General features: G+C 43.1%; 1 protein-coding gene across 5 annotated transcripts in view; it reads right to left on the bottom strand.

Moving 5' to 3' along the window:
• PIAS2 (protein inhibitor of activated STAT 2) overlaps positions 1-17,891 on the bottom strand; it is a 33,079-nt gene that overhangs the window by 2,466 nt on the left and 12,722 nt on the right. For 3 of the 5 annotated variants that reach the window (XM_054809703.1, XM_054809705.1, XM_054809704.1), the window contains exons 3-13: positions 15,719-15,803; positions 15,054-15,104; positions 14,839-14,929; positions 10,994-11,128; positions 8,411-8,516; positions 7,706-7,779; positions 6,683-6,843; positions 5,934-6,067; positions 5,318-5,489; positions 3,020-3,159; positions 1,203-1,240 (exon numbers count right to left, since the gene is read on the bottom strand). In XM_054809703.1, coding sequence (XP_054665678.1) covers positions 1,203-1,240; positions 3,020-3,159; positions 5,318-5,489; positions 5,934-6,067; positions 6,683-6,843; positions 7,706-7,779; positions 8,411-8,516; positions 10,994-11,128; positions 14,839-14,929; positions 15,054-15,104; positions 15,719-15,803 — 1,187 coding nt within the window. Of the gene's footprint in view, positions 1-1,202; positions 1,241-2,478; positions 2,538-3,019; positions 3,160-5,317; positions 5,490-5,933; positions 6,068-6,682; positions 6,844-7,705; positions 7,780-8,410; positions 8,517-10,993; positions 11,129-14,838; positions 14,930-15,053; positions 15,105-15,718; positions 15,804-17,891 lie in introns of all 5 variants that reach the window. The other 2 variants (XR_008574654.1, XR_008574653.1) reach the window with 1 other exon arrangement.

The following is a 17,891-nucleotide window of genomic DNA, read 5'->3' as shown; positions in this document are numbered from 1 at the left end:
AGTAAGTTCATCCCCCTCAAATGGCAGCAGCTGTACTAATCAACATTTTCATAGTATATTCCTGCAACAATACATGCAGGTGTCTAAACATTTTAGCAGTAATAAATGAGCCCTGAAGTTGATTTGAATTTCCTGAAGTGGAAGACAAGCAGAGCTAAACATTTTAAGCATGTAGAAACACAACAAGGTTGCCAGGTGTCAAAGGAGAGGATAATATAAGACACCCCCACGTGCACACACACGTTGTTCAACACACCTTACTTTCTCTTACCCTGTGGATTCCAATCTTGGGCATATGTTTGGAACTGAGCCTGAACTGTTTTAACTGTCCAAAGCAGACACTTCATAGCAGCATACCTGCTTCCAGTCTCCCACATGAACACACTTCTGTTATTCCCACTTTTGGCAGTTCAGATCAAGGTCAGGGACAGAGTATTGCACGATGCAGTAAGTGGAAAGAAAAGGAGGAAGTTCATCCTTTGTTTTTAAGGCACCAGAAAGTCAGCCCTACAGTAGAGTCCTGTTACTGTCATCTGCTAGTGACAGAGATGAAACAGAGGGTCTGCTTCAGATCCTCTTGTCTTAGGAAGCCGATATTGCCCCACATTTCAGGGCCACAGTTTGTGTAAGAATCTAGTTACAGTAAGAATCATTCCTCCTAACTGCGTAAACTTTAAGTTACCAGGGAAGAAGTACCACACCACCTAGTTACTTTTGACCTACAAAATTTCTGTATAATCCCAACCCAGTGGGGTTTAGGTATTACATGGATTTATTGTAAGTGTTCAGTCATGTGCACAAATTAATGAAGAAATTTTCTTTGAAACTTTGTCTCCTAATATCAAAACCAACAGAAACAGCAGTCAGGGAAGTATATTTACAGAGCTGAATCTGGCCTACAGATACACAGTATGAAGTAAGAGCGTGAAGTACGTGATGGGTGTATTCAGGTTAGTGCTGTGCAAGTATCTGCTTTAGAGAGGCAAACTATCAATGGAGTGGATTTATTATCACAGGCTGAATTGAATCCTCCCTTAATGCATCTTCATTACCACCTCTTGTTGGGAAAATGGATTTTCCTGGTCTGTGGTTAGGTCTAAGCAAGTGGACTGCAAACATGGAATGGATGATGACAGCACGCTGATAGCTATGTCACAAGAACCAGACTTCAAAATTAACCCCATAGCAGTTCAGAAACATACCTGTGAATCAACTGGAATCAGTGAAAGAAAATCCAGACCTAGAAAGAAGAGAAGGATAATAAATTGATGTGTCTTTTTTATTAACACATAACAAATTTAAGGAACTTTTTTGTGGTCGTAGACTAGATTTTGCAATTGTTACACAGTTTCTAAATAGACTATACCACTGTGACACTACTCTCAATGACTACTTCAGGCAGCAGCAAAACGAGTTACCGAGTACAAGTGGCTCTTTTTAAGAATGAGAATGACATAATGATGTATTATTCACTGGATATTGCAGGGTGGTTCAATGTAGTTGCTTAGATGGAGGTTGCCATTTGGAGCTGTTGGTTCATAATGCAAGTTTCACTGCATATTGTACCTGACTTGGCCAAACTGGGACATGAAGAGTGTCATCACATTAAAGATGCTGGAATGAAGTAAAGTCACAACATGCACAAGTCCAAAAACAAGCAGCAGGTCTCTTCCTCCACCCACGGGCAGCCAATAAGGAAACATTTCTAATATCATCCCCGTTTTGTGTCTAGACAAATAAAAGGAATGAAGAAGAGGAAACTACAAGTAGTTGAACGTATATCCTCCAAGAGCAGTGACAACTAGCGTCCATCTTATACACTATTAGTGTGCAAGCATTTAGGGCAAGATGTTTATGAAACCAATGAGAAATTACAACCTTTTTTATTTTGTTTCTAAATATTGGCCTTGTGTTTGCTATGTCAACAGAAAGAAATGGTAAGCTTACTCCCTCCCTCTTCCCTCACCTCCAAATGCGTTCCAGCTAATGGCATCTCTTCTCCATTAGAGAAAAATTTTAGAGGAGATTAAGGCTCAGCTGCTTTTACAGAATCTGTAGCTTCTTTTTGTGTTGCATGTTTCCAGAACTTCAGTTGATGGACAACAGTTCTAGACATCATTCTCTCACCTTACTCTCCTATCCAATTTGGGAGGACAACCGATTTCTTAACAAGGGAGACGTGGAGGGAGGGAGAAGTAAGGGACCAAAATGGACAGAGAAACAAGGGGAATGATATCCATCCCATTGCCAAACTGGTGCTGAAAGAAGAGGAAAAATCCCAGAGATGTTGCAAGGGAGAAATGGACACAGGCAATGGAGGGGGAGAGGGAAGTACAGGGGGCCAGTGTGACACCTGTCACCACAAGTCACCATTTCCTGGGCTCTGGGTCCATTACAGCCAGCAAAGAGAACCCCCAGAGTCCCTACATACAGTGTTCTTTTCAAGGAGCCAGGATAGAAAACAATCAGTATCCCCACCTTTTGTCTGATATTTAGCAGCAGTGTTGAAGAATACATCATAGGCATTTAGGGTATGTCTAGGTAAAGAAAGTCAATAGAGGTCAGCTTACATGTTGTAGCTCACCTTAACCTTTTTCATACAGTCTAGACAGCACCACTAGAATCAGCTTAGAGTTATCTCTACATCTAGGGCTGGGATGAGTCAGTGCCATTGCACATCTATAACTTAAATAAGCAACTGCTCTCCCTCGCATCTATAACACGTAACAACCAGATGTTTACACAAAGTCTGAATACAGCAAGAAGGGTTTCTGGCTGCCATGCCACAGTGCCAGTTTGAGGGTGTACCCTGGGAGCAATGCTTTTCACATCACTGCTGCGAAGCGCAATCTGAAACTGGAAAGACAGCCTGTACTAGACTTGTTTAGACATCATATCAGTGCAATACTGCATATAGTCTCATTCCATTTAAAAAAAAGTTGATCAATTCTCCAGTTTTTACCCACCCCGCAAATTAATAAAACTTTCAGAATACACATTGAAAATAGCCACCACCTACCTGGCAAGTCTGATGAAATATTGGATATTGGAGGATGATGGAACGGTACTGGGTAGTCTGTTAATGAAGGAGGAATAGCAGCAGCATCGACCGTTGTCACGCTGGGCACTCTGACAGTAGATGGCTGATACATGAGAACCCTGTTTTAACAGCATGGGAAATTACAGACAACCTGGCCGTTAGTTACAGAAGAGAAATTATGCACTACTGTGCACTCGCATTCATAAGGTCACTATGTTACAACACAACTATAGCGTGGCTACTCACTACACAGTATTCCACTCTAATTTCCTCTTTCATAACAGTCTTCATAATAACATGACCGTATCTTGTCTCTCAACAGCAGCTGTGACATAAGAGCAAGTTGGCATTAAAACAGGACAGTGCTGGAGTCATTTATTCAGAGACAGAAATGGAAATCTGTATCTGGGGGATGATGTGCAGGTAGCCAGAGCCAGGAGGACAGCACTTAAGTTTCAGTTTCTCCACAGAACTGTTCCTCAGTGCTAACCTGTCGCGCCAAGGGCATGGCTGGCCATTATTCAGCCCCTGGAGCACAGATTACATGCATGGGAGTTAAGTATCAAACCCATCTTTATCCACAGCCTGAGCCCAAGCTAAGTTCAGGTCTCCAGGAGCATGCAGCCAGTTAAAACCCTCCTGCATCCCCACCTTCTGCCTGTTTACTTCATGGCACTGTTAAAGACGACAACACAGGCTGCATAAAGTCTTTCATGAATGCCGTGGCAGATGAGAACACCCAGAGTCCCACATTGCTCCCACCAGCCACGAGCGTTACCCACATCTTCCTCCCCAGACTGCTGCATTGGTGTGTTTATGCTGCTTCTGATTTCAGAAGCTTGGATTTCAGACCCTTCTTCAAGCACCTCTTATACTTCAGCCTATGCTGCTTTTGCCTATAGGAAGGCACCCCACAGTTTTGCTAGAACTAGCATTCAGGCAACATTGTTTATGGCAGGTAAGCTGCTCCCCAAAAACCAGGTTTTGACTTGGATTTGAAGAACGAAAACATACTGTTTCCAGACCCAAACAGTAAGGAAAATACATTGTTCACAGATAGACAAGAAAACTCAGGTAGCCATCTCAGACAAACACAGGAGCACGGAAGGAAGCCTTGGTGCCTTCTGAAACTTCATTAAGAGATGTATTTGTAGCTATTTTTTCTTATAAAAATAAGAAACAGTCTCTTGCAGAAGGACTCCCCCACAATCATCACAAAAAAGCAACAGCATTTCAGTATCACTGCTGAAAGTTGTTGAAGATGACCAAGTATTTGCTCACCAAAGACCACACATTCCCGTGGACTAGAGACACAGTACACCTGCTCATTACTTCAAGAGCTGCCAAAACAGAAGGAGTTTGTTTTTATTACTGTTATTTTAGTACAAGACATAAGCCACTACTCCAAGAGACACAGACACACACCTCACACATGCAGCAACACTAACTAATAAGCCATTACTGAAAGCTGGTGCTTGGAATTGCCTTGTGGAGCAGTGACTGCTGGTGAGCCTAACCAGTGCCCCTCTCTCCCTGCAGGTCTGCATCCTACAGGCCAAGAGCAAGAGCTGGATAGATGCCACAAATGAGCTGCACAGATTAGCACAGACAGGAAGAGGCACAAGAGTAAAGAAGCTGGTTAAGCCTGCCACTAAGTCAGGCACAACTGCAAAGATGAAGCAGTTGACAGAGGACTTGGGAAGTTGTTGGCTGTGCTAACCAGGGTACAGGATGACTGATAACCACATCCAACAACAGCATTCAAGACATTTCAGACAGAGAGATGGAGGAAAAGCTTGTCTCGATTCACAAAAGCAAAGCGTCTCCCTTCCAAGACTGACAGGATGGATGAAATACGCAACCCAGCCTAGTTTCTAGGGCACCAGAGCAGATTAGATAAAGGGTGTAACAGACAGCGAGAGAAAAGCCTTTACGATGACACTAACTTAGCAAGAATGCTTAAAGCTCTTCCACTCGGCATTATCTGCTTTCTCAGGAGAATCCTGTCCGTTAGCTTAATCAGCTTCCTTTTCTATGGAGAAATATCCCTGCAAACACAGCAACAGTCAGCGCAAGTCTTTTGTGAGATGTAAAACTATTTAATAGTGTTTTGGCTGTACAAAGGTACCGTACCAATACAACTTTCTGCAAGAAGAGGCCTAGAAATTCTCCTCTAGAAGCATGGAGCTGGATCCCGGAGACAGATTACAAGTCCATTTGTCTACACATCAGTTTATCTAAGACATTACAGAATAACTAACTTTAAAATTGACAAACCCTTTGGTTGGGCTTCCTTGTGTTTCAGACATAAATGTGCACTTCCTTTTGGCAGGAGGATCTTCCTCTTCATCAGAAGAGCTTTCTATTGTCAAGTCAATAACGTCAACTTTCTTCTTGTTTACCTCGTTGGCCACCGTCACAGAACACGGTTTGCTAACAACACTGGAACCTAAACACGAAAATAAAATACCACTGTGTTTTAAAGGCTGTTGACATCAGCAGTTCCTATTTGCAACAGAACCAGGAACTCTAATCCTGTTTTGGTTCATCTTCCTGGCCGCTACAGAAAATGTTACAGCCCAAGAGCTGTTTTATTAGTATTCTGTGTCATGCTGAGACTATTAAAGCATAAGCTTTAGTCTTCCCTTACCAGTTTAAGGGCCTAAAACAAGACCAACCTTTCATTTTCTTAACTGCTATTACAAAAAGCACAAAGCCCAAAAAATGCACACTGTTAGAGACAGAACCCTTTCTTTTTAGTTTAAATGACAAGACTGTTAGAAGCATTAAGCTCTCCACAAAACAAACATCAACATCCATACACATTATCCAAGCTACAACTAAGTCTCCAAGACTTTTTGTTGGTTTACAACCAGTACCCAGGTGTACATACTTTCTATTTTGGTGCACTGTGGGCTTGAGACTTTCACAGCTTCTTTCTTTGGCCTCATGGGGCACCAGGAGCCATCTTCTTGGAACTTGATCTCATCCACATCTGAACATTCATTAAGGATTTCCATGAAGAGCCTGAAAAATAAAGTTGAGCAGTTTCCATTTTGATTCCAAGTGATTTTTTTATTCTAAGTGAAACAGAGAGAGAGTTGAAGAGCTAATTATCATTACCTTCAGCCCACTGCACACATGCTCTCCCTAGTTCATCTAACCTGAAAGCCTTTAATTACAGCCTTGGCAGACATCCAGCCACAGAAACCTGAGAGTATCCCAACCTACCCATATTCCACTCCAGCACTACTGCAATTCATAGACTTCCATACAGAAGCAGAAATCATCATCCTTTGAATCAAGTTTGACACTTGTTTATGAGTTGAAGTTTAAATTTAAAGTTAACAGCTACAGAGATAGGGTCATGTAAAAGGGAGACGTATCCTTAGGTGTCACATTTGGATTTCTCCAGAGGAAATGTTCTCAGGCTGACGAATTTGATGATGCATTTAGGAACTAAACTTAGGTAGTTCATTACAAAGGAATAGAAACTAACAGAGTCAACAGTTCCTCCCAGTCTAGAGCATTTTGGCAAAGAAAATAGTATGAAATGGCTAAACCTCAAGTTACAAAAGTAGTTATCAAGTACATGACGAAACATTTTACGTAACTGTGAAATCTGCAAACCCGGTCTCTTACCCATCTAATATTAGGCTCTCATAAGCTGCCTTTTTGTCACAGACAGGACAGATCCAGGTAGGCTTCTTCTCATTCATTTGAAGATAAAGAGCAGCATCAAAACACTGCAGGTGTGTGCAAGTAACAGCCCGGCATGGGATTGTCAGTCTCATTTTTCCCAGCTGCAGGAGATGCATTTGAAGAATGTCAGAACAGAAGGCAGTGAAGTAGGCCTGGATGGCTAACAATGAAATCAGAGGCTGGCAGCAAAGTCGCTGTCTCTTCTCACTACAGAGGTGCCCAGTGCTAAGGTCGCTGCAGGCAAATCCACCCTACCAAAGCACGTACAGTGCACTTCAAGTAACAATAAGGCCATCCTCAATGTCTTCACTGAGTGGAAAACAGTCAGAAAGATTTCTGATTGACCGGCATCAATTTTATTTCTAGAGCTTTATTTTTATTAAAAGACCTACTGATACACTGGCTTTTATCATTTTCTTTTAGCCAAATATTTCAAGGGTTTTTTGTGAGCTCCACTATGTTAGACTCAGAGTGGTGTAACACCTGTTTGAACATTGATCTTAACAGGCCAGTCACCGACACAAGGCCGGTTTCTGCCTGGGAAGAGAAACCCCAAGGCAGCATTACCTTGTTATACAGCAATCAGTTTTTTTGTTTGTTATAGTACCTGGCAGTGTAAGCAACACCACTCAGATGGGAACTGAAGTTTTATTTATCACTGCATCCTTTACTCTGTCACCCTGCCCAATTAGTCTCAATGCCTCTACAGACCTCACTATACAAGCACGAGTCGCAACTTGGTCTGACTGCATTCACAGTTCTAAACCATACTTGGCTGAACACTGCTACAGTCAGGTATTTGTATAAAATAGTCCCCACTATTTTATATTAATTTTATCTTAATGAATCAGTATATGACAAAAGCCAGTGAAGTTTCTAAAGCAAGGCCTTTTGAAATCAGCCCAACTCTGCACTAAAGATGACAATACACATCTGCATATGGTAATTTCCAGCCATACTTACAGGACACATCAGAGACACCCGCAGGCTGGTTGTGGCAATCTCGCTGTCAGGATCTGCAGTGAGTTTTTCTTTAACTATTAAAATAAATTAAGAAGTTATACACAGACATCGTTATTTCAAATGCTAATCTTGATTCGCCAGTACCTGTACTTTGCTTCCAGCCATCTAAAAAAAAAAAATTACGCATCTAGGAAACTAGTTCGTAGTCATATCAAGCAACAACAGTTTCACTATTTGGAAGTGACTGGCAAAGACTGTGCATCAACAAGATTGTCTGAAGTGCAGCAGATGCACTAACAGCCACAATGGTCAGTAAAGCAAACTCAACCCAACAGGCAAAGAGATACATAAAATAATCATCAGTGAGTGAGATACTAAGACAAGGCAATCAGCATCCCATGCAAGTGAAGAGAACCCACATTTAGGGCATCCACCTGCACCTCACAGCCTGCCACAGGAAGTGCTGCTCATGGCATTCCCACCAGGACATTTCAGATGGGATCTCTAGGTGCACCTGCCTACCGACTCAGGGACCCAGACTGAAACGTGTATGATGCCTCAGCAACAGCAAAGGGAACCTCTGATACTCGGGGCATGGACCTTCTTTTCAAAATGTTGCAAATCCCCCAAGTATTACCTGTTCTAGTTTTAAAGAGTCACCAACCACCCTCAAAAAGTACAGACAAGCAAACTAATTCGACTTACTTAGTGCTCTGGAATGGTCGGGGTTTCTGATACCTTTCATTTTTAACCTCTGCAAAAGCATAGCTGAAGTGAGCTGACGAACAAGATACACAGACATGGAGTAATTCTACAAAAAGAGTGATTAAAGGTTAAGTATTGATTTCATACAGTACTTCCACTATGACAACAAATACACTAGTTGTAAAAACAAAGACGCAGCGATTTTTTGCTTAATAGTTATGAAAAGCATTGACAGATGACTTCGTTACTGTGAAAGAGTCCAAGACTCTGCCAGAATTCTGCCAATCAAGTCCTGCTATCCTACTCCAGTTGTGACTTAACTAAGAAGAATTAACTCCACAACCAAGAGACCAATCTGGGCTCTTTTCTTGGAAAGATGATTGTCTGGTGACACAACTTCTCATACACGCAGTCTTTAAGAAGTTCTCATGTTTGTCTCCTAAATTCTTCCCTTTTTTTCACTGCCGATCTGTTTAGTGGGGAGCTCAAAGACAATCGTGATAAAAAAATAAGATATGAATTGTCTTTCAGGTGCAAAACCAACACCTGCACCAATTTCTTTGTACCTTCTCTTTAGCTTGCTCTGCACTTCTAAGCCAAGCCTCATTACACCGTATCCACTCCTCTGAGGCTGGCCACATTCCCTAGCATTTACTGCTCTCCCCTAACTCACACCACTTGACAGCTGCTTTTGTTCAGTGTTCACTCTCTCCAAGGTCACTAACAAAGGGAAAGTTCTGTGAGTCCCACTACTGCAGAACAATAATGGTTTCATCTGAATAACACACACAACCTGTGACCTCTTATTTCCACTCCTGCTAGCCACCTTCTTACAGCCTCTGTACTGTTTAAAATTCTTGTGTTTCCAGACAAGAACACCTACTGCCCTGCTCCTCCTTTACCACATATAGTAAAACCAGCTCTTACCTAGGTGAGCAGATAAAGTCATCTAAATGCATGGGAAACCATGGGAAAAGCAAGAAAAATGGATTTTATTTTTATTCTCCTTAAAGAATGACCATACATTGCACTGTTTATTGCTTACAGAAAGAATTCTATAGGCTCAAGTCTGACCACCTCTGTGGGATTAATGCCTCCTCTGCTCAGAAGCCCTCCACTCTCCATCAAGTGGATGCCCCTAAGCCCTTACCACGTGCCCCTGCTGACACCCCACGCTGTCCCCAGGGGTCTCATTTAGAGGATGGATAGCAGCAGCTTGCTCTGCAAGCTCCGACACTTACACCAGAGCACCAACATTAAACCAGAGAACTCACTTTACCTCTCAGGGCAAGGGGGAATGCTGGGACAACCTCTAATTCATCTGCTCCCATGAGAACGTGTTTTGGCAGATACAGGGGAGGAAGAAAGCAGGGGTCAGCAGGAGAGGCTGGGACCACACACAACCCTGCAGTCAATTCAAGATTCCTGTGCTTTGTGATTGGGAAGCAATGGCTTAGATCCTTCCCTCCACCTCTGTCTTAGAAAAAAAAAAAAACCCTTTGCTGTCAGCACTGCTATTTATTTTCTGAACACGAGCTTTCTCTCCAACTTCTTTTTAAAATTTTAATTAGTGTATAAAAGCTTATACTGGAGTCTCACTTTGAAAATTGTGGTTTCTGTGGTGTGCCAATTTTGATGAAAAAAGAGGTAAGCTACTTTGATAATTGAATCCAGAAGGATTTACATAAGTAGTCATAGGTAGAGGCATAAGTAGTTCTTGACTTACCAACAGCTGAAAGGGCTGCTGCACCACCTATTTAAACCTAGGAAGAATTCAGAAATTCCTCACACTCTCCCTTTCTTTCTTTAGTAAATCCACAGGGGGATTTCTAAACAGCCGTGCCACCATTTTGAAAGCTAATTGCCTTCTCAACAATGGTTAATGACTGCAGGCACTAGAAAACAACAGGTATCACATTTAAGTCACCACCCCCTGTACCTCCTGCTAGCTGAAGTCCAACATGCTTTTCCCCAGCTTTCCATGAAGTTTAGAACTGCATTATAAAGAGGTTTCGGGTTTTTTTCCCCCCCAGGTCTCCATCCTTCCCCACACTGAGTCACTTGTCCCTCATCACCCAAACTTCCAGGAATGCTCTTCATTTGTAAGTATACACACACTGCTCAGATATCCTATGTTACACACACCGCACAAATATTGTCCAACCAAGCACATTTGGGATCCATCAAGCCCAGAAACAGCCAACACCAGCAGCCTGACACCTGCCCAGTAAAGCCCTCCAGCAACCTGCCATCTAAAAGCTTTCTGAACTGGAAGTAAACCAAAAACAGGGGTGGAATTTGCAAGTACAATTTGAAATCAACTCATACAGAGGCCATTTTCATGTAAAAAAGGAATCTCAGAAGAACAGATATGGAAATATCCACTAACCAGCTCCTTCTATGAAAAAAACCACTTTTGTAAAACTACTTAGTATTACTTAGAGAATACTAATAAGTTCAGCCACCTAATACTACACACATGCTGGTGTATGCCTTGCCAGCAACATCAGGCAGTGGAGCAGAAGGAATGCTACGTGAGGTTATTCAGCCAACTTTCCACATCCTACAGAACATAAAGTTTACCTTTCCAATTTCAGAAGCCCAGGAAATGGAAATCTGGTTTGGCACTGCTGATGACAACCTAACTAGAGATGTGATGTTCAAGGGGCGCCCAGGACGCTTCTGTTCAATTCCATTTTTTGGTGGTGGAGCATAGCCCTACGGGAAGAAAGGACAAGGAAAATGTTACCAAGTCTCCCTGCTGTACTCTGACACCTGCTGAAACAGACTTGTTAAACAGATCCATGGGAAGCAGGTAAACTTAGAGGGTCTCTAGGCTGGAGACTAAATTCAGCATTTACTCTGAGAAATATCAATCTGACAGTCTAATACCATAAGTCAACCACAATTTTAAAGCATTATTTGTTTTAAAGTGGGTTTTACAGAAACACTGAAAAGGTGGAAGAGAACATGTTTTTGGTCCAGGTAAGTTCACTGGAAGAGTAAAAAGTCACATTGATGCTTTGTCCATTTTTTCCCCCCACCCCACTGAGAGTGGAACATCACAAGGACACAGCCTTAGTGACAAACACAGCAAGTCATGGAGAGTGAATTCAGTGTTTCACATCCAGGAAAAAAACCCATCGATTCTATTTAAGAAGCAATAAAGTCTTGTTCCAAAAGCTCCACATCTCCTCAGTGTCTGCTTTGCCTCGCATCAACTACACCTAGCCCCATTAGCAGCAGGTTGTCATCTGAGCTCTGCCAAGGCCCCTGAAGAAGGGCTGTACCTGGAGTATCAGCTGTATTTAAGCGCTGACAGGCTTCGCTGTTGTCTGCAGAAACAAAATGAACTTGACGTTGTTTGCTCAGCTTTGATGAAGAATTTCATAACCTGGACAGCTTTACTCTGTAGTTTTATTTCCTATATGATGTTTGAATCGGGAACCATCCTGTTGCCTTTTGCTACTAGGCAAGCACATCCTCTCCAGCATATCGTGAGCAGAAAGTGCTCGTGCAACATGAAGGAACACACAGCCTAACTGCAGCTTGCTCATCTCACCCTGCCTTTGTCACTATGAAAGCAAGCCAGTCCATAACAGGAACTCTGAGAGCCTGTTTTGAGCTCACACAGCCTGCAGTCCACTCATCTCAGAAACTCACCCTGCACCAGAAGGATGCCAATAAAAGATAGCAGCCCTACATCTTATGCAGAAAGAACTGCCAGATTTCATTTAAAGACACTGTGTTCTATACAAGAAACTCTCCCAGAAAGGATATGCTGGATAAACACACACACACACTTTTTTTTTTAACCAAAGAAACACACATTCACAGCTTAGTGCTTGGAAAAAAGAGTTACTATCAAAGATGCTAAGTCTGAAAATAAATATAAAAAACCCAGAAAAAAACAGCCTCTTCCACTCACTACCCAAGTGTACCATAGGACAATCACTGCCTTTAATCCAAGGAGGACTTGATAGCTGTCCCATCACTTCCTAGGTTTCCAAAGCAGCTCTATTACTAGTCCATACATTTCACCTGACAACCAAGCCCTGGCTGTGCCTCACCACTGCCCTTCATTAATTTCAGATACGACTAAGCTTGCAGTGACAGAACAGGGACTCAGAGCTTTAGAGGCAGGTCTGCCAGGCCAGAGCAGCAGGCAGCCATTGCTGAAGAACACTCTCTGAAATGGTTCTCACCCCAAATGAGCTATCAGGAACCTTACCATGCATGCTGTATCACAGAACATAGACACAGCAGATATATGGGGACTGCTGACAATTTCACATCTAAAAGAGTTGAACTATTTGCCATTTCTTTGATCAGACATAACAGCTGCAGCCATTTATAGAGTATACTTTCCAAGTGCTTTGCTGTAGTAGGTCTTTCTCTACTATGGTAACTTTATAATGAACTTGTACTGAGAGGGGATCTTATCAAAACTTATAAATACCTAAAGGGTGGGTGTCCAGAGGATGGGGCCAGGCTCTTCTCAGTGGTGCCCAGTGACAGGACAAGGGGCAACGGGCACAAACTGGAACACAGGAAGTTCCATCTGAACATGAGGAAAAACTTCACTGTGAGGGTGACCGAGCCCTGGGACAGGCTGCCCAGAGAGGCTGTGGAGTCTCCTTCTCTGGAGAGATTCAAAACCTGCCTGGACACCATCCTGTGCCACCTGCTCTGGGTGATCCTGCTCTAGCAGGGGAGTTGGACCAGATGATCTCCAGAGGTCCCTTCCAACCCCTACCAGTCTGGGATTCTGTGGATGAACACACCATCCCTGCAATATTTAGGAGAGTATTTTCACACATTCCACACCAATCACAATAATCCTGCCAGTCTGTTTTGGGTTTGCAGGGCAAGGTTTTGGTAAGGGGGGCTTACAGGGTGGCTTCTGCAAGAAGCTGCTAGAAGCTCCCCCGTGTCCAACAGAGCCAATGCCAGCCAGCTCCAAGATGGACCCGCTGCTGGCCAAGGCCGAGCCCATCAGTGACAGTGGTGGTGCCTCTGGGCTAACAGAGCTAAGAAGGAAAAAAAAAAAAAAGAAGCAACAGCTTTTGCAGCTGGAGAGAGAAGATGTAAGAAACAACTCTGCAGACACCCAGGTCAGTGCAGAAGGAGGGGGAGGAGGTGCTCCAGGTGCCGGAGCAGAGATCCCCCTGCAGCCCATGGAGAAGACCATGGTGAAGCAGGCTGTCCCCCTGCAGCCCATGGAGGAAGGATGGTGGGGAGCAGAGATTCCACCTGCAGCCCATGGACAACCCCACACCAGAGCAGGTGGAGGCACCTGAAGGAGGCTGTGACCCTGTGGGAAGCCCACACTGGAGCAGGCTCCTGGCAGGACCTGTGGCCCCATGGAGAGAGGAGCCCACGGCAGAGCAGGTTTGCTGGCAGGACTTGTGACCCCATGAGAGGGACCCACGCTGGAGCAGTTGGTGAAGAACTGCAGCCCGTGGGAAGGACTCATGTTGGAGAAGTTCATGGAGGACTGTCTCCCGTGGGAGGGACCCCAGGCTGGAGCAGGGGCAGAGTGTGAGGAGTCCTCCCCCTGAGGAGGAAGGAGCGGCAGAGACACCGTGTGAGGAACTGACCCCAACCCCCATTCCCCATCCCCCTGTGCCACTGGGGAGGAGGAGGGAGAGAAATGGGGAGTGAAGTTGGGCCTGGGAAGAAGGGAGGGGTGGGGGGAGGTGTTTTAAGATTTGGTTTTATTTCTCATTGCTCTACTCTGATTTGATTGGTAGAAAAAATTAATCCAATTTATTGAGTCTGTTTTGCCTGTGATGGGAACTGGTGAGTGATCTCCCTGTCCTTATCTCAACCCAGGAGCCTCTTGTTATATTTTCTCTCCCCTGCCCAGCTGAGGAGGGGAGTGACAGAGCAGCTTTAGGGGGCACCTGGCCTCCAGCCTGGGTCAAGCCACTACAGACTCAAATTTAAGTCACAGAAGCACAGAATGGTTTGGGTTGGAAGGGACTTTAAAGATCACACAAGAGGGCAATACCATTCTCTCATAACAAGAAGGAGCTCAAGCCAACCACAAATACAGATAGCCCAGAGTGGGCTACTACCAATCAAGTCAAATAAACTCAGTTTGAAGACCCAGGAGGAGGATTCCCCATGCCAGACACTGATTTGTTTTCGACATTTTGTTGTGATAACTGCAACAGATGAAGTTTGCTACAGGTGGCTAAACCACAATTAATCCATGCAGTGGCTGTAACATGATTCATGGTAGTAATGGCTATCTCACACAACAAGCGTACAAACCATATGCCAAAGATTAGTTAGTAACTAGAGAAATTCGAGTGATAACAATAAACAGCTTGATTGTTTTAGCAAGCTAAAATTACAGAAACAACCCACACACACACGCTGCAAGTCACAAAGAAGCCACAAATACATACAAACAAGCTTACCGGCAATGGAAACAGCTTCCCATTTACTTTAATACACAAACTATTAGGATAATTATCTTCTTGAGGGCAGCTTGTCTCTGCTAGGCATAACCTATATCCCAAAAAAGAGAAAGCGTCATTTTTAAGTGTCACCACATTCATATGTCCCCACAAACATCTAGACTTATGTTACATTAGCCAATTAAGAAGTTAAGAGAACACTACAAAAAAGGTACCTTAGCTGAACTTGGACCGTGTAATCTCTCCTGCCCCCTGGCAAGAAGTCCCTGTGACAGAGAGAAAGAAAGAGAAGTGCCCATTTAGACAGCAGATCTCCTATTCCAGTCATATGCAGACAGAACCGGCACGCCTGCCCCAACATCACTAAACTTTGCTCGCATTTTTCTTTTATTGAGCTCTGAACAAGTCTTACAAGCAACACCTCTCTCTAGCTACTGCAAGGTAAGCGGCACTTGAGGATCACCATCCTCTGTCAAGAGTTTATATTAATAGTGAAGTATGATGTTGCCAGAGAGGAGAAAACCCTATGAATTCTCTTGGCTTACACCGTAAGTCTTGCAACGATATGAACCCTGGGACAAAAGATAAGAGCAGCCTTCCACTCCTGTAGCCAGGAAACATATGGAGAAGAAAAGCTCACCACCTCTCTAAATAGTCACAATTATTTAGAATCGAGTAATTGCTAGCTCTTTAGTGGTGTAGGATTTACCCCAAACCACACATAAATTCTGTGCATGGTAGTTCTTGAAGAAAACAGAACAGATAAACCAGTGTAACACTCTGCATCTGCAAGCTTATGCAATGCATAAATGAAACCCCACACTTTCTCCTGAAATTTTGCAAAAGTTTACCTACACTATGCCGCACTCTTACTTCTCACCTGGAAATACAGATTTCTCTGACCTGCTGAGGTGTTAAAGCAAAGATAAAAAACTTCTCTTGGAACCTCTGAATGCTGCTCTGTACTAGAAAAAAAAAAAGAGAGAGACACAGAGTTATAACCATGGTGATCAAAATCATTGATTAAAACAGGATCTGCAAATGAGTTTTTCCTGGAACAAGGTGTAAGTCACTTATTATATTCAAATTGTGGCTGAACTGCATGCAACTGTCAACAGGAAAGCAATGGAACAAATCATTCATTCAACTATACGAAGTGTAATATCACATTACACTTCAGTACGAAAGGAGCTTGGCAAGCCACGGTATAATCCTTTCTCCCAAGGGAAACAGGTTCAGACAAACACACAACAAAATTTAACACTGGATGAGTACACCGACAAAAACAGTATCACAGAGAAGATGTTTACAACTATTTTAATGTACTACAAGAAGACAACATGCACCAGAAGTTATTAATGGACAGCTAGAAAATGACTTGATTCAGAACCAGCTAAAAGTAACAAAGCCTTTGGGAAGGAAGGGAGGGAGTACAACCCCTAACACCAGAGAAGCCATCTAGACCTCATGTCTGGGAATGACCCTTCAATAGCATTTGCCAAAAAAAAAAAAAATACAACTTTCATATCAGAATCCTACTTGTCTATCAGTGCTGGGAAGCAGTAATATTTCAGTATTAAGGGTTCACACTATGTACATGGTTTTTTTCTACTTTCTTTTGACTGGAGAAGTTAGAAATCTTGATCTTTAATAAAGGTAGATTGGACTTGTCCAACAGCCTTAAGTAACCAGCCAGGAGTACAAATGCAAATAGAGCACAAATGAACCAGGCAAATTTGGAAGAGCTGGACTGTCTTGTACAGTGGGACATTCAGAGATGACGACCTCTGTGCCCAGAAAGCACACAGAAAAAGGACACCAGCAAAATATAGAACCCAGGTAGAACAAACACATACACCCCCCAAATTTCTCAAACAATTCAAAACAGCTACATTGTGTACACACACTATAGACAGCATTTTTACTTTAAATTAATACTTGAGCACATGTAAAAAATATCATGGAAATATTTTGTTATTGAATTGAGCATGGGTTAAAAACCTACACCTACTCTTGTGTTCTCATATCAGTGCAAAAGAATACCTACACTTGCACCTTTTAAAGGGTGGCAGTGAAGCAAACTATACCCCTAGCTCTCTGGCCTACCTGTCTATTTGGTTTCTGAATCTTTAATTCTCAAACATACAAAACTTGTTTGTTTGATGTGCCAATAACCCAGGTCTACTAACCAGGACTATAAGCTATCTATATCAATCTAAAAATATGAAATAAAGGAAGCTTCATTTCCAAATTTGCTCATGAATCCATGTTAAGAGTGATCTTCAGCCAGCGTTCATATCCTTCTAACACCAGAAGGGCCCGTTATTTGCATAACAAGCCATTCCTCACATCTCATTTCCCCACTCCTCACACAGATCTGAGTTGTAGCTCTGGCTGCCACCACCTTCAGGCACTGTGCTCTGGAAAGAGTTTGAAGGCAAGCAAGTACTCAGTTAAATTTATCTTGTCCCCCTCACCCATGTCCTAAGAGGACCCAAATGTTACAGGACTAGATAATCCTCACTCCTAAGAAAACTGGGCAATGTGCAATAAAGATCCTACAGTCTTCAAAGGAAAGAAAAATTTACATGCAGCTCTAATTATAACATGGTGACACCCCTAAGGAAGCATTCTCCTTTGAGAACAAAAAGGATTTCCAAAGTTGAGGAAAACCGCTGTTAGAGAAGCTTCTAGCATATCACCACCACCTCTAGATATCACGGATCAGGAGACAAAAGGTAACCGCACAGCAGAAATAACGCAGAGCTCCAATATAGCTCTTGTATGGGACACAGTGACTATGTGGCTGGCAACCTGTCTGGTTAACTGTGAGCCAGCAGCTGCCCCATAACACAGAGTAATTTGGGCAGGTAGTTAAGATACTCAGCTGCTGCACGCAGTGAACGTAAGCAGGAGTTCGCCAGGACATCGCAGCACCGACAGATTCTCTGTCAAGGTAACGGCAGCATGAGCCACAGAGCCGTCCAACACCAGAGCAGTTATTGTACCCAGGTTCAATGTTAAACTCTTCTCTAACTTGTGTCACAGCACAA

This window comes from Grus americana, chromosome Z (genome assembly GCF_028858705.1).
Source record: "Grus americana isolate bGruAme1 chromosome Z, bGruAme1.mat, whole genome shotgun sequence".
Lineage (NCBI taxonomy): Eukaryota > Metazoa > Chordata > Aves > Gruiformes > Gruidae > Grus > Grus americana.
The sequence above is the reverse complement of the archived record's forward strand: the minus strand, read 5'-3'. Positions and strand labels throughout refer to the sequence as shown.